The 13,639-nt window shown below is 46.2% G+C and overlaps 1 protein-coding gene across 1 annotated transcript in view; it reads right to left on the minus strand.

Moving 5' to 3' along the window:
* Positions 1 to 305: 305 nt before the first annotated feature.
* Positions 306 to 13,639, minus strand: part of Itsn1 (intersectin 1) — a 206,751-nt gene continuing 193,417 nt past the window's right edge. The window contains exons 34-40 of the mRNA XM_076868630.2: positions 8,712 to 8,879; positions 4,824 to 5,036; positions 3,649 to 3,770; positions 2,584 to 2,666; positions 2,200 to 2,283; positions 1,617 to 1,790; positions 306 to 454 (exon numbers count right to left, since the gene is read on the minus strand). Coding sequence (XP_076724745.1) covers positions 306 to 454; positions 1,617 to 1,790; positions 2,200 to 2,283; positions 2,584 to 2,666; positions 3,649 to 3,770; positions 4,824 to 5,036; positions 8,712 to 8,879 — 993 coding nt within the window. The remainder of the gene's footprint in view (positions 455 to 1,616; positions 1,791 to 2,199; positions 2,284 to 2,583; positions 2,667 to 3,648; positions 3,771 to 4,823; positions 5,037 to 8,711; positions 8,880 to 13,639) is intronic.

The raw sequence follows: 13,639 nt of genomic DNA on the forward strand, positions 1-13,639 counted from the left end.
AACCAGGCCCATGCCATGAGTCCAAGGATGGGCCAGGTTCCAATCCAACCTAGTTGAGGGTTAGAAGATTCAGAGACCCTAGAAGCCACAGTGAGACCCGCAGTGAGGAGGAAGGAAAACAGCTTTTTTTCATAAAACGGGAAACTGTTCAAGGAGCAGGATTGTCAAGAATTATTCCTAGATTGGAGGGGCTCGTCTTTGCTGTCCCATTGTCCTGTGGCTAAACACCAAATAATAATTTTTTAGAAAAAGAACACAATTTGCAGACAGCAGGTGCAGCCTCTGAGCGTGGCCCAGGCCGCTCCTTACGGCTCATCAAACAACTGCAGGTCCAGGCGGACCACGATCTCTCCCGTGGGGACCTCGTGCAGCAGCAGACACTTCGTCACTGGCCCCTTGGAACCCTGGTCTTTCTTGATGTCAGCTACACGGATCTCGGTCCGACCCAAAAAATCTGAAAAGAGAACAAACAGACCCTGCTCAGGAGGAATCCCTGTCTTCCAGGCATGCACCAGTCACCCTGGAAATCTCCCAAGGAGCTGCCTACTCTCCCTTCTCTCTGACCTTTGGTGTCAGAACAGTACCATGGTTTCCAGTTTCTCCCCTGTGGAGCTCTCAGGGTGTCATGATGTTTCATTATTTAAAAGACAGAGAAAGAGAAGATTCTTAATGTTCCCAACACAAAGAAATGATAAATGTCTGAAGTGATGCCTGATCGCATCATTACACATCGTCCACACACATTGAAATGCCGTTCAAGCCTGAAGGTTTGGGATTAGATTGTATTTGGGGGCGGGGGGTGGGGTTGGGTTGTTTTTTATGAATTATTCTGCTTAATATTTTTTCAAGATTGACTTACCATAATTGTACATATTTAGAAAGTATTTTGGCCCCACACTGACATTCAACCAGCTATGGTACTGTCTTTGGGCAAGCCCAGGGCTTGTAAGTCACATGGCATAGTTCATATCAGAAGAACTAAGAGGCAAAGGCCACGTGGAGCCATTGAATCTCTGCACAGATACTGCCAGCAACAGGCGCTCACTCCTGGCACTTAATTATGCTCCTCTGATTATAATTACAACCATCATCTTTTAACTTACTCTCTGACTTTTGCTGGGGTGAAAGAAAAGCAGCTAATATTTTGGATTCATGGCCAGGGATCGTTCTTCTCCAGGCTCAAAGCAGAGATGGAGAGCCAACTGAGGAAGGAGTATCCCTTTTCCTAACCAGAAATGTCACCCAATGGATGCCGGCTGATTCTGCTGTGCCTGTTGTGGGCCGACATCCCTTCAACTCTGTTGGCCAGTTCTATCCCATAGCCTTTTGTCAAGGGTGAAAGAACTACACTGGGCTCTTGGGTGTGCTCCCCTTTGCAGTCCCTGCCTTGGAAATCCTACTGTCCTTATTTAAGGCAGTGGGAACAACTAGACCAGTGTGTCCTGTGCTTGTCCCTTCAGACATCCCCAGCATCATCTTGTCTTATGTCAACCTGATCCCTCAGGAGCAAAGCCCAGAGAGTTCCAAGGCCAAATCCTCTGGTGAGAAAACAGGGATCCCTGCAAGACGAGGGACAGGGAGGGAGGGGAGGTGCCACGGGACTGCCTTTTACTCACCGTCTGGTGAGAACTGGTCCCTCTCGAACACGGTGATGCACAGGACCTCCTGTTCCAGGTCTCTGATGAAGAACTGGCAGTTGGAATTCCACTTGGGGTTCAGAGTGTCCTGGATTGTCTTGGTGATGTGGCACTGGGAGCCCATGGTCACCTCGCAGTATGGGTTGCTCTTTCCTGGAGCAAACAAAAGCCTCTGCCAGGTGGGATCGACACCTCATTTGTCCCCTCCACTGTCACACTTAATAAGTGCAAAATCTGGGTGAAAACTCCCAAAACTCAGTATCGTACTTAAATGGAGAGCAACTAATTAGATGGGTGGGCCTTTGAACTGTCTGCTCTCCTCAGCCTCACAATGTGTCACCTCTACTGTGACACAGCCAGTCAGATTCCCCAGAGAAGCAGAGGAATGGAAAGCATTCACACAAACAAATAAAACCTCCAGCTTTTTAACAAGTGCCATGAAAGCCAGTTCCCGAAGAAAATTTAAGCTAAGAACTATCACATTTGATTTAAGGTCAGTTGGGGGGCGTGGGAAATGCAGGGAAACCCCCAGCACGCCAGGGGACGCTTCCTTGGTCCTTACCGTGTGACCGGCAGGGCTTCAACTCAATGCCTTCCACAACGTTCACCATCAACCTTCCAATGCCTGTTGCCCTTTGGGAACGGACTGTGACAGCAGGGGAAACACACGCTTCATTTCAACACGGGATGCGTCTATCCCGGTTGACCTTCCTGCGCCCAATCCAAAGCACTTCCCCCCTCCTCTCCTCAAACTCTTGCTTCCTGACTCCTGGCTCCTCCCTCTACTCCTGGCCTGCACCCCACCCTGTGCCCACTGCCATCCCATCTCACGCACCCCTCTACTTCTAGGCACAGCTCCAGCGCTAAGGATTCTGGGCCCAACCAAATGGCTCTCCTACTCCAGCTCTGCAAGAACCTCGGGCCCTGCCACCTGGAGATACTTTACCAAGGTACGCCTTCTCTCGCTTCTTTTTCTCAGTCTCTATGTAGAGCTCAGAAGCAGCTTTGATTTTCTGCACCCAGGCAGTCCTTGGACGGGAAAAGACAGAATGTTGCCAAACAGAACTCAGGGAAAAAAAGGCTTCGGGTCTGTTCAAATTCTGTTTCCAGGACTCTCGTTGGTTCATTTGATTTTAATGATAAAGGCTCAGAAAAGAAATATCACAGGATGCTATTATCCCTACCATTAGTAAGAAAGACGGGAGTGGTGTTCTCATGGGTAAAAGACCTGCATCCCTGTCTCCAGGAAGGAAGTCTATGTTAAATGACAGACACCCTGGAGGAGGTACTGGCTCCTCTTTTTTTCCTTGTTGAAAATATCACATATTTGCCCAACCCAGTAAGGCAGAAGCATCTCTCCTACAAACACACCCAAGGAAAAAACAAAAACCATTTCCCAGACTGGGAGCCACTTCCCATGAAAGAGCAAGACACGCAGCAGGAAGCACTTTGGCCTGGCCTTTCTCCTTCATGTTTTTCTGAGCCATATGCACAGTAACTTCAGCCAATTCTCCGGCTTGGCACACATGCTCTTTGGAAGTTGTTGGCCTTGTGTCAAGCTCACCCTTCAGAAAATGATCTATTTCACTTGGCTCCAGGACCAGAGCCTTAAGATAGGACTGGAAGCAAAAACCCGCAGCCCAAGGATCCAAAATGAGCCCCGTGTGCCAGGGGAGGAGGATTCAGGAGTGGGTGCTCCTGCTAATCCCCAAATCACCTTCCTGTTGGTCTCTGCCACCTGGGAAACCTGGGCAAACCCAAGATGCTCCATTTTTGCTAAAAGACTGCTGAAATTTCTTTAAAAAATATTCTCAAGCATAATTAGTTTCGATCCATTTTATTTTGAAAAAAAATCCATGCCATGTGACCAAATTTGAGAAACTCTAGGAAAAAAACAAAAAACAAAAAACATTACACTCTCCCCAATCCTCACCAGAATTTATAGTATTGCAGCTGGGGGTGTTGGGAATTGCTGACAGGTGTCCCAGTGATAGGGAGTGTCAGGTCTTACCGTTCATTTATGCTTTCTGCTCGGAGGGTGTAGACTCGGTCGATGTGGGAAATGTGGAAGATGGGTTCATCTCCAGAAGGGTCAGTGGGTAATTTTACTAGAACCTCGTTTAGGAAAATAGGCTGTAAAGTAAGAATGCACAGGTCTTACAAAACAGCCTGGGGTCTGTGTGCTCTAGAAAATTCCTGTGTGTGTGCTTGTGCAAGAACACTCGAGAAGGCAAGACTGGGGGTATGTATTTCAGTAAACTAGACTGACCATGAGTGCATGTGTGTCCAGTAGCCTAGACAAAGGGTCTATGTGTGTGTTTGAGGGTGTGGTCCTGTAAACCAGACTCAGGATTTGTGTGTTTCCAGTAAATTATTCTGGAACAGGGATTCTGTGTTAATATTGATTTTGACATATGGCAAGTTATGGTTATGGGTCCCTTTCACCCTGCAGGTGTATTTGGTTCCTTCAAGGTAAAATCTAACTGTCCGTTCTCCCACAGTGCATCCTGAACAGCACAGTCCCCACCAGCTCCATGTCTGAGTGAGTCCCTCTGAGGAGTTTCATGCGGTTTCTAAGGAAAGGTCTACAAAAATACATCACTCTCCCCCGCCCCGCCCCCCAACAAAGCTAACTGCTGCTTCTGAGAAAATTCTTCAGTAAAAACACCCTCACACAATTTAGAAAAAATGATATTCCATGGCACAGAGACACACAAACATAGCCATGCACATGCGAGCACACCAGGTAACACAGCGTGGGGAACTCTCCACAGGTTGACTGCCCCAGGGGGCTTTCACTGATAAAGTGGGAGGGTCACAGATGTTTCAAGCTCCCTGGAGATTTGGCGGGGGACTCAGGATGGCGTGAAGGTGGCAGTGGCTCTGGGACTGATGATGTTCTGTACCTCTACTCCAACCTTTTCATGCCTGCCACAACTGCGCTCTGGGGCCTGAGCTCCCTGGGGCAAGGCATGTCTCTGTCGTGTCCTGGGGACCCAGAGCAGCTAATCCGTGTGTAACCAATGGAATTGTGTGTTACTGGCAATGCATGACCCTGAATCCTGGCTCATCCCTGTGCCTTCTCCTCCACACCACAACCCCAATCCTGCCCAAACTGGCTCCTCTGGAAACTCCTTCCTCCCCCAAGCACACCAGCCCTGCTAGTGCACCCTAAACAGAACTTACTGTTTTGTACATTTTATACTGCAGGTTAGACTTGGGGCTGAAGACTTTGTCCGAGCCGGAAGACCCCAAGGGCTTGGTGATTTGGGTCAGCAGGAGGAAGTCATTGAAAAGGAAGCCGTACAGTTCCTTGTTGCTCTTGGCCTTGTACAGCTTCCCACTGTGCAGGAACTTGCGTGGCCCCAAGCAATTGGTCACTGAATTGAACACCAGTTGCTGAGAAAGGAAAACAAAATCCAAAGAAGACACAATAAAGGGAGGTCATGCTTTTATTTTTGTTTCTCTCTACCGGGAAGGATGGGATCCATCAAAATCCATGGACAGGCCCCATCAGGCTGCAGCTTGGGCACAAATCAGGATGGCTATGAAGACCTTTCAGAGCCAAGATGTCAAAGTCAAAAGATACGGTTCTGGGGATTCCAAGTGTCCAGAGGAGTCCTGGTGTAAACCTGTGGCTCTTCCCAAGCGTGTGTTTCTCCCTTTTGGTTATTAGAGAAACCACCCCCTTGGCTCCCACCCTCATGACCATCAGGGTCAGGTGCTGCACTAGAGTGGCAGAAGCCAGCTTAAACAGAAGCCCCTTTTTCTGGAAAGCAGCAGGGAATCTCCTATATAAGTTCACAAGACAAATGCAACTTCCCAGGCCCCCAGCATGTGGGTGACTGCAAAACTCAGGGGTGCTTAGTGACAGACACCTCAACAGACACTGTCTCGTGCACATTAAATCCCAACCAACTAACTCATTCTGAAAATGTGAAGGGGACAGCTCTCTCCCCAACACTTTCCAACCCTTAGGGACAGCTGTGAGTGTTGACATGTGGCTCTAACATCTCCCTGGGGTTGATGATCTCATGCCAGCAGGGGCAAAGGTAGAGACAATTCCACAAAGGTCCCATTTGACAGCAAGTGGTGAGGATGAGGTAGCAGGTACCAGAGCTGTGTCCCAGGCAGTGAGGTGATCCAGGCAGATGCTGGACCTTCATGGTCTCCACCTGCCTGCACATCTGCCCTGGCCCACATCTGCCCTGGCCATGCTCCATACAGCAGCCTTCAAGGTCAGGTTTCCAGAGCTGTGATCCCTCTAGACCTCTCTGAGGAGACTGTGTAGGGGCAATGGAGCTCCCAAAAAGCATCTCCCAGAGATGCTGGTGGCCGCCTGTTTACCTCCAATGTGGGAAAATGATTTGGTGGTGCCTCTGTGACCAAAGAGATTAACAAGAAGAGCAGTTGCTCTGTTCCACTCCCAGGTCTGTGGAGGAAGGATGTCCTTTAACCTCTCCCCAAAGCTCTGAGAGAAAGATTAAAGGGGACACCCCAACAGGAGCCTTCAGAGAATAATCTTCACCCCATGCACTCTTACCAGGAGCCAAGAGACCAATCTGGCCCTTCTTGCTTGCCAAGTTCAAGATACTTGGTGACAGTGAGTCTAGAAAAGGCAAATGTCCCTGGATCCAATGTCATTTAGAGAATGTCCTGCATTCACCCTCCTAGTTTATGGCTCTCAGGTGGCCAGGTTAACACTGGCTCTGTGTGAACTGGGAAGAGTCTTCACATTCCTCTGTCTCTGGACAAGAATGCCAGAAACAGCATTCATCTGAAAACTAACCACTGGCGTGTATCCAGCTCTGGGCCCATGTGGGCCACTCTGTGGTTATGAGACAGAAAGCAAAAGCCACCCTGTTCCCTTCCTGTTACTGTGAATGCCATAAAAACAACCATAAGCTGGATATGAAAACAAGGAAAGTCCAGTCGATGAAGGACAATAAGCTGGTTTTAAAGGGGGTATATAAGCCTCAAAAATCAGATGTCAAGAATTTATTTTATTCTTAACATCCTCAGGTGAAGACCCAGGCCCCTGCACCCTCTGTTGGAGACTCAGGGAGGACCCCTTACTAAAGTGCACTCTGCTATCTCAGCGTCTCATCAGAAGCGGTCAGGGCCTCTGTCTCCAGCATCAAAGCAACGATCCTTGAACGCTACATAGCCCTGTTGGCCACCCGCAGCTTCCCTAAATCAGTGGGGCCCATCGTTGCTCTCCACTGCTCTCCCTTCCCCTGCCACTCAAGACACCCCCCCATTCCTCACTAGAGAGAGAGCTTCATCTTCCTACGTCCAGGCACGGGTCACCTAGTCCAGCGCCTCCCTGAATACCTGCACAGCTGTCCCTCCTCATCACACGCTTGCCAGCCAGCTCTACTCATCATTTTCCCATTTTGTTGTAAATATTAGTATAACTCCAGCTCTCTGGAGGCCCATAGGCTCTTTGAGTGTATGGGTCACATCTTATTTTTTTATGTCTTTGGGATTTAGAATCAAGTGATGGCCTCTTGGCAGATACTCAATAAATGTTTATTAGATGAATGAGTGAATGAAAGAGAGAGCCAATCAACCAAAGACCCTCTCTAGATTCCAAAACGAAGACCCATGGCCTTCACCTTGGTTTCCACAGTGTGGCTTCCACAGCTTTGCTAACCCTCACCTGCACTGAAGATGGGCAGATGTGGGGCCGGGAAGGCACACAGTGGTGACTTACCCAGGTGCTGTCTTTGAAGCTTAGAGGAGAGAAGAACCATGGGGAGGGTGGATGATGGGGACACATTCTCCCTGGCACACTGGGAAACCCTAGTGCATGGCGTATGTGTGTGCATGTATGTGTGTGTGCTTGCACACTTACACAGAGACAGAAAAAAAAAACAGGTAGAAAGGATGAATGAGAATAAAGAAAAAGTTGAGTGACAGAAAAAAAAAAAGAATTAAAGGTCAGAGAAGACACTTCCGTCTTTCCATTTCTGGAAGTATGGCGGACTAGATACTCTGGATGACTCACCAACAAAAGCTTTTTAAAAATCAACAAAAACCCTACTTTTTAAATGCATTCGGCAAAAATAAATAATAATAAAGTAAAAAATATGCAGAGGTCAAAAACCAAAATAAAATGATATCCTTGAAAGATAACCAAGCCCCAAAGTCAGGTTTAGTCCTTAGGGTCTCATCTGGTGATGCTGCATCTCCATTTTAATGGCTACGTAGGGCACAGAGACAGGAGGAGATATTCCAGCTCAGGGATGTAACAGGAAATCTCCATAAAAAAGTCTTCATAACAAGCAAACTCAAGTGCAGAAAGCATGAGCAAGAGACCTTTTTTGTTTTTGACTTTGGTGAAATTGGAGGAAAACGTGCCTTTGTGACCACCAGGAAGCTCTCACACAGGCAACCACACAATCCACACAACTAATATGATCCCAAAACACGCTCTAAATATAATTTAGAGTGATCCTGGAGCAATTCTCTCATGACGAAAGCTACTTCAGACAGCAGAGACGCCCTCAGGTGAAGTTCCCAGGAATGTTGAATTCACAGTTAAAAATCACACTACAGGGGCTGGCAGTGTCATTTAGTGACAGAGCACTTGAACCAGCATTCCCAGCATAGCACGGCATCCCCAGTACAGCAAGAAAAGGTACTCACAATATATACCAAAAAACGAGGTATGATTAGCAAGAGCGAACAGAAACAACAGACAAAAGAATAAGACCCATACTTTAGGTACTGGACCCATAACTTTAGGTATTTAGGTATTGGATTTGGAATATACAGGAATATGTTTACAATGTGCTAAGAAAAAAAGTGAGAAGCATGAACACTTGAGCAAGGAACAAGACACAGAAAGAAACCAGATTGAAGAAAATAAACAGAACCGTTGGCCACAGGAAATAATACGATTATAATAAAAATCTTGATAGATTAAACAGCAGATAAGAAGCCATTGAGAGAGAATTAGGAAACTGTAGGCTGGAGGGGAGGATGGTGCATGATTTTTCTTGTCCTCCTTCTTGGTGGCTACAGAAGCTGAGTGAGGGGAGGCCCAGGTCCCGCCCCAGGCGCACTTACCTCCGACAGGCCTTCACACTGCACATGGGCTTGGATCCACTCCAGCCGGTCCGAGTTCTCCTTCTCGCGCACCCCCTCATTCACCTGGGAACACAGCTCTTCGGCCTTCTCCAGGGCATGTTTCAAGTGGCTGTGGTCAGGGTGGTTTTCAGGAGTGTTCTCCAGGATCTACACAGGAAAAGAGAAGACAACAGGCAACATGGGTGGGCCTGGGGTCCGTTGTCCTGGAGGACACAGTCCAGCAGAGGTAGGGCACAATCCTTTTCTAACGGTGCCCCCCTGGGCAACCAGAGCTCTGAGCGCCACCAGGCAATGGCACAGAGCATGATGGCCACTGTAGCAAGTGGCCTTGAAGACCCCTCCTCTTCATGGGCTCAGTGAGGGCTAAGCTTCCCACCAAGAGGTAACCTGCCCTTGAAGCCTCAGCCCAACCCCATACCCTTGACCATCCCCAGGGCAAGCTGTGTGACCTGTCCTGCAAAACACTGACCTCCCGGGGTGAACTCTAAACCACACAGACAAGCTCTCAGGATTGATTTCAGGAGGCACACAGAACCATGGAGCCAGAAGGGACCTCAGGGTCTCTCTTTGAAAACCTTCACCCTATTTCACAGAGAAAGGAACTTGGCCCAGAGACTGGGACCAAAGCCAGCTTCCCAGCCAGCAGCCAGTTGTAACTCTTCTCCCACCTGCTCAACTCACCTGAGGGAACTTAGGATGGAATTCCAGTGTTAGACCTGAACAGTGTCCCATGAACTCAGACTAAGGTGCAAGACTGGGCAGGGTACACTTGCAGAGGGAGGGGGTTAGCATGCAATGCTGGGCACTGGGGAACAGTGTCTGTGCACCCTGCATGGATATCCCATAGAGAATGGCTCTTTCCTGGGTCTATGCACAGATGTGGGCCTCCATGCATCTATGAAACTATATGCAGATGGGTGCGTTGGAGCAAACGTGTGCTTTTTGAGTAGACTCTTCCAAGCTAGGGTTTAGAGTGCCAGTTCCTGAGCTAGACTCCTGGTTAATATCCCTGCTGTGTCACACTGATCAATAACACTTTGCATTGGTTGCTTGAAGGCCCTGGTTCTCAGTTGCCTCCTACGAGAAACAGAGATGTAAATAGTGCCTCTTTTTAAAGGTTATTTGAAGGACTAAATGACCTGATATAAATGAACCACTTTAAAGTCCCTGCCCCTTAGAAAGTGCTCAATAAGCCATAGCAATTGCCATCAGATTCTCAAAGGGCTTTGGGGTCCCAAAAAATAGTTACCATCTTCTGTCCTAAAACAAAGAAAGCCCCTAAGCTACTTTTGCAAGGTACCAGGAGAATGCCAAGGGTGTACTTGCCCAGGCAAGTAATTCAAATGAACATTATCCCATACAATATCTCTTCTCAAAGGTATTCTTTGGCTTAAAGTCCTAAGTAGTGCCCAAACTGAGACATACTGAATTGACGTATTCTGTATCTCGTGTATCCACCAATTAATTCCAAGCAACTCCCTCATCCTCAGCACAAATCCTGACTACACATGAGAATCTCTTTGAAAAATCCTGAAGATTCATCCAACCATATCAGAATCCTTGGGGTAGAACTATGGCTTAGGCATTTCCCGGAGCTCTCCAGATGATGCTGGGATGCAGACGAGCCCAAGGACCACTATTGCAGACAGGGAGCCTGCTCAGCTAATTGTATGAACTCATTTGCTTTGTTCCAAAATGAAAACAGGTTCATCGATTTTTCTAGTTGTAAAAGTAGTATTTACAATGTACAAAATTTAGAAAATTCAGAAAGTTACCCAGATACTAAAGGTCATTCATAGTTCCCCATCTGGAGAGAACCTCTACCTATGTATTAGTTAATGCACTACCTGGATACATATGTACAAAATTTTTTAAAAATTAAAATTGTATCATGCTACCATTTGTACATGGCTTATAGCATATCACTTTATATCTGTTTCATATGGATCTATACTACCACTTTGAAGGGTTGTAAAATATGTCATCATAAGACAGACTCACAATATGTTCAAGTAGTTCATCACTCAAAAAACTCTATGTTGTTTCCAATTTTTCAATATTTCTTTAACTATTTCCTTAAAATAAATTCCTAGAGGTGGATTTGATGATTTAAAGAGAAAGTGTAGGGGCTGGGGATAGAGCTCGGTTGGTAGAGTGCTTGCCTTACATGCACAAGGCCCGGGGTTCAGTCCCCAGCACCACTAAAAAGAGAGAGAGAGAGAGAGAGAGAAAGTGTAGCTGGGCAAGGTGGCACCCACCTATAATCCCAGCCACTTGGAAAGCTTAGGCAGGAGGATCACTGCTGGGCAATTTAGCAAGACCTTGTCTCCAAATAAAATTTTTAAACAGACTGGGGATAGCTCAGAGGTGGAGAACTTGCCTAGCATGTGCAAGGGCCTAGTTTCAATTGAAAGAAAGAAAGGAAAGAAGAGTAGAGGAGAAGGGAGGAGAGGGGAGAGGACAGATGATTCTACACATTACCATTCAAAAAGCTGTAGCCATTTACCTTCCACCAGCATCCTCGCCGACCCTGGAGACCTACAATCTTTTTTCCAACATGTGCCCATTTGGCAAGCCCAAAACAAAGTATTTCCTGGTTTTGTTATGCATTTCCTTTATCATCTGCGACTGTGAACTTTTTGCATGCTTAATACATAAGTGTAATAAATAAACATAAGTGTACTAAATGACAAAGCTAATGTTTATATACTAGTAAATAAATGATCCAGGCACTTTACAGGTGTTTACTCCATTAATTCTCACAGCACTAAGCAGACAGTACTATTAGTGTCTATTTTACACACAAGGAGACCAAGGTCCAGAGAAGTTAAGTAACTCACCTAAGGGTGCACTGAGGTGGTACTAAGATTCATACCCAGGCATCCTGGCTCACAACTTGTAGCATCTCTTCACCACCACTTTATACCATACCTCAGCAGTTTCCAGGTGTGTTTTACCTCTTTTTCTACTGAAGTTTTGTTTTTAAGTTAGAAGAGTATGTGACATACAGATAACCTGTTCATATTTCAGTGCCTACTTATATATAGTTAAACTTATATTTACACAGTTTATATATCTGTCATTTATCTTAGCCTTTCTTTTTTCATTATATTTTCTAACATAAATTTTTAAGAAAAAAATGTTTGTGCAAATAGTAGATTGACAGTCCTATTGTGCAAGAGCAAACAATACAGAGGTATATAGAACAGGAGTGAACGCGGCCTTGCCTATCCTCCTGCAGAGGAAACCACCGCCGGGCCTGAAGACATTCCTTCAGGGTCTCGGGATGCTCTGTGTACAGTCACACGCCACATCAGGATGCCTCAGCCAACGATGGATTTCATATGGATTCTGTCCCATAACATTGTATTCCCTGATGACATCACTGCCTTAGTTTGTGTAAACACTCTGATGTGAGGACAATGACAGAATCAACTACAACACATTTGTCAGAATGTATCCCTGTCTTTAAGCAACAGGTGACTGTGTTTAATAATCACATGTAAAGTCCCCCTCCCCGGCCTTTCCTTAACTGTTCTGGGGATGGACTCCAGGGCCTCCCGCATGCTGGGTGAGTGCTCGGCCGCTGCACTGTATCCTCAGCCTGACTCCCCCTTTTTCAAAATGGAACATACTGTAGGACACCTCGATGAGGTGTTTTTCACTCAACAGCTTTTTCTGGATCTCGTTCTCTGCTAATAACGTAAAACAGAAATTGTCCTCTGGCTTCTAAAATATTTTCGTAGTACAGACCTATGGTTTGGACCTATTTTGCCAGAATAAAAGTTTTCTTTTAGGTTGCTATGGCTAAGGTCTGTGGTGGGTGCCGTGCTCAGAACCCCTCCACCCAAAACATCCAGCCTTAGTACTTTCACGTGGAAGGTCTCTCGTGTGCACTTGAGGCCTCCGCTGCCTTCTTCAATTCTTTGAGTTCGGTCAGCTTCCAGTTCATTCTCCTAGTTGCTCTGGGGGGCAGCTAGCTTGTTTCTGAAAATGACAGTTTGTGAGTTTTTTTTCCTTTTTAATATTTATGCCTCTCACTTCTTTTCTTGCTTTTGTGTTTCCTCCCCATTGGTTAGATCTAGAACACCTGTTTTAAAAGGATATTTCCAACTTTGATTTGCAATTGCACACGGAGAGAAATAAAGAGAAGTATTGAACTAACTAAATAGTGACTGTGGAATTGGGAAGAAGGAAACAGTAGTTTGAAAGAAGCTTTCAAAACTATTTAACTCAGCCAAAGTGCCTGCAGTGTGTTTTGTGGGGCTGAGATAGGGCTGGACTGCGGAGACGGCGTATATGGGAGGGAGATTTGTTAAGTATGTGGAGGTTGAGCAAATATACAACAGGTTGAGAACCCTGAAAGCCAGGTGTCTCATAGAGTAGGGAGTTACAAATATGGAAAGGGGAACACTGGAATAAATCCTGTGGTATTGGATTAGAGTAGGGGGTAACAATGTGAATTTGTGGATTTTAATATACATAGATAAACTAATTTGGAAATTAATATATGTATATGCAAATATCTATGTACAAATATACATACATATATTTCCCAATTCTGTCCTGAAAGGCCCAAAGACAATGTCAACCCAGCCATGATGAGCACACCAGTGCCCAGATCTGGGTTTCTAGATATCATTCTCTGCTAAAAAGAACCAGACCTAAAACCTCTCTGCAGGAGATACACTTCTTGTGGTTGTAGGATCATAGGCTCAGAGATGCCTTTGTCTGTCCACTCATTTTACACATGGGGACACTGCAACCCTGATTTTGCTCTGTTATTATGGTACTGGCTTTCTTGAAGTGACAAGAGAAAAACGATTGTCTAACATCAACACAGAGTATCTCGCGGTGGCCTTCTGCAGATGGGTGACAAGAATCATGTTTCCTTCTTTCCTGCTAGG

Source organism: Callospermophilus lateralis, chromosome 10 (genome assembly GCF_048772815.1).
Source record: "Callospermophilus lateralis isolate mCalLat2 chromosome 10, mCalLat2.hap1, whole genome shotgun sequence".
Lineage (NCBI taxonomy): Eukaryota > Metazoa > Chordata > Mammalia > Rodentia > Sciuridae > Callospermophilus > Callospermophilus lateralis.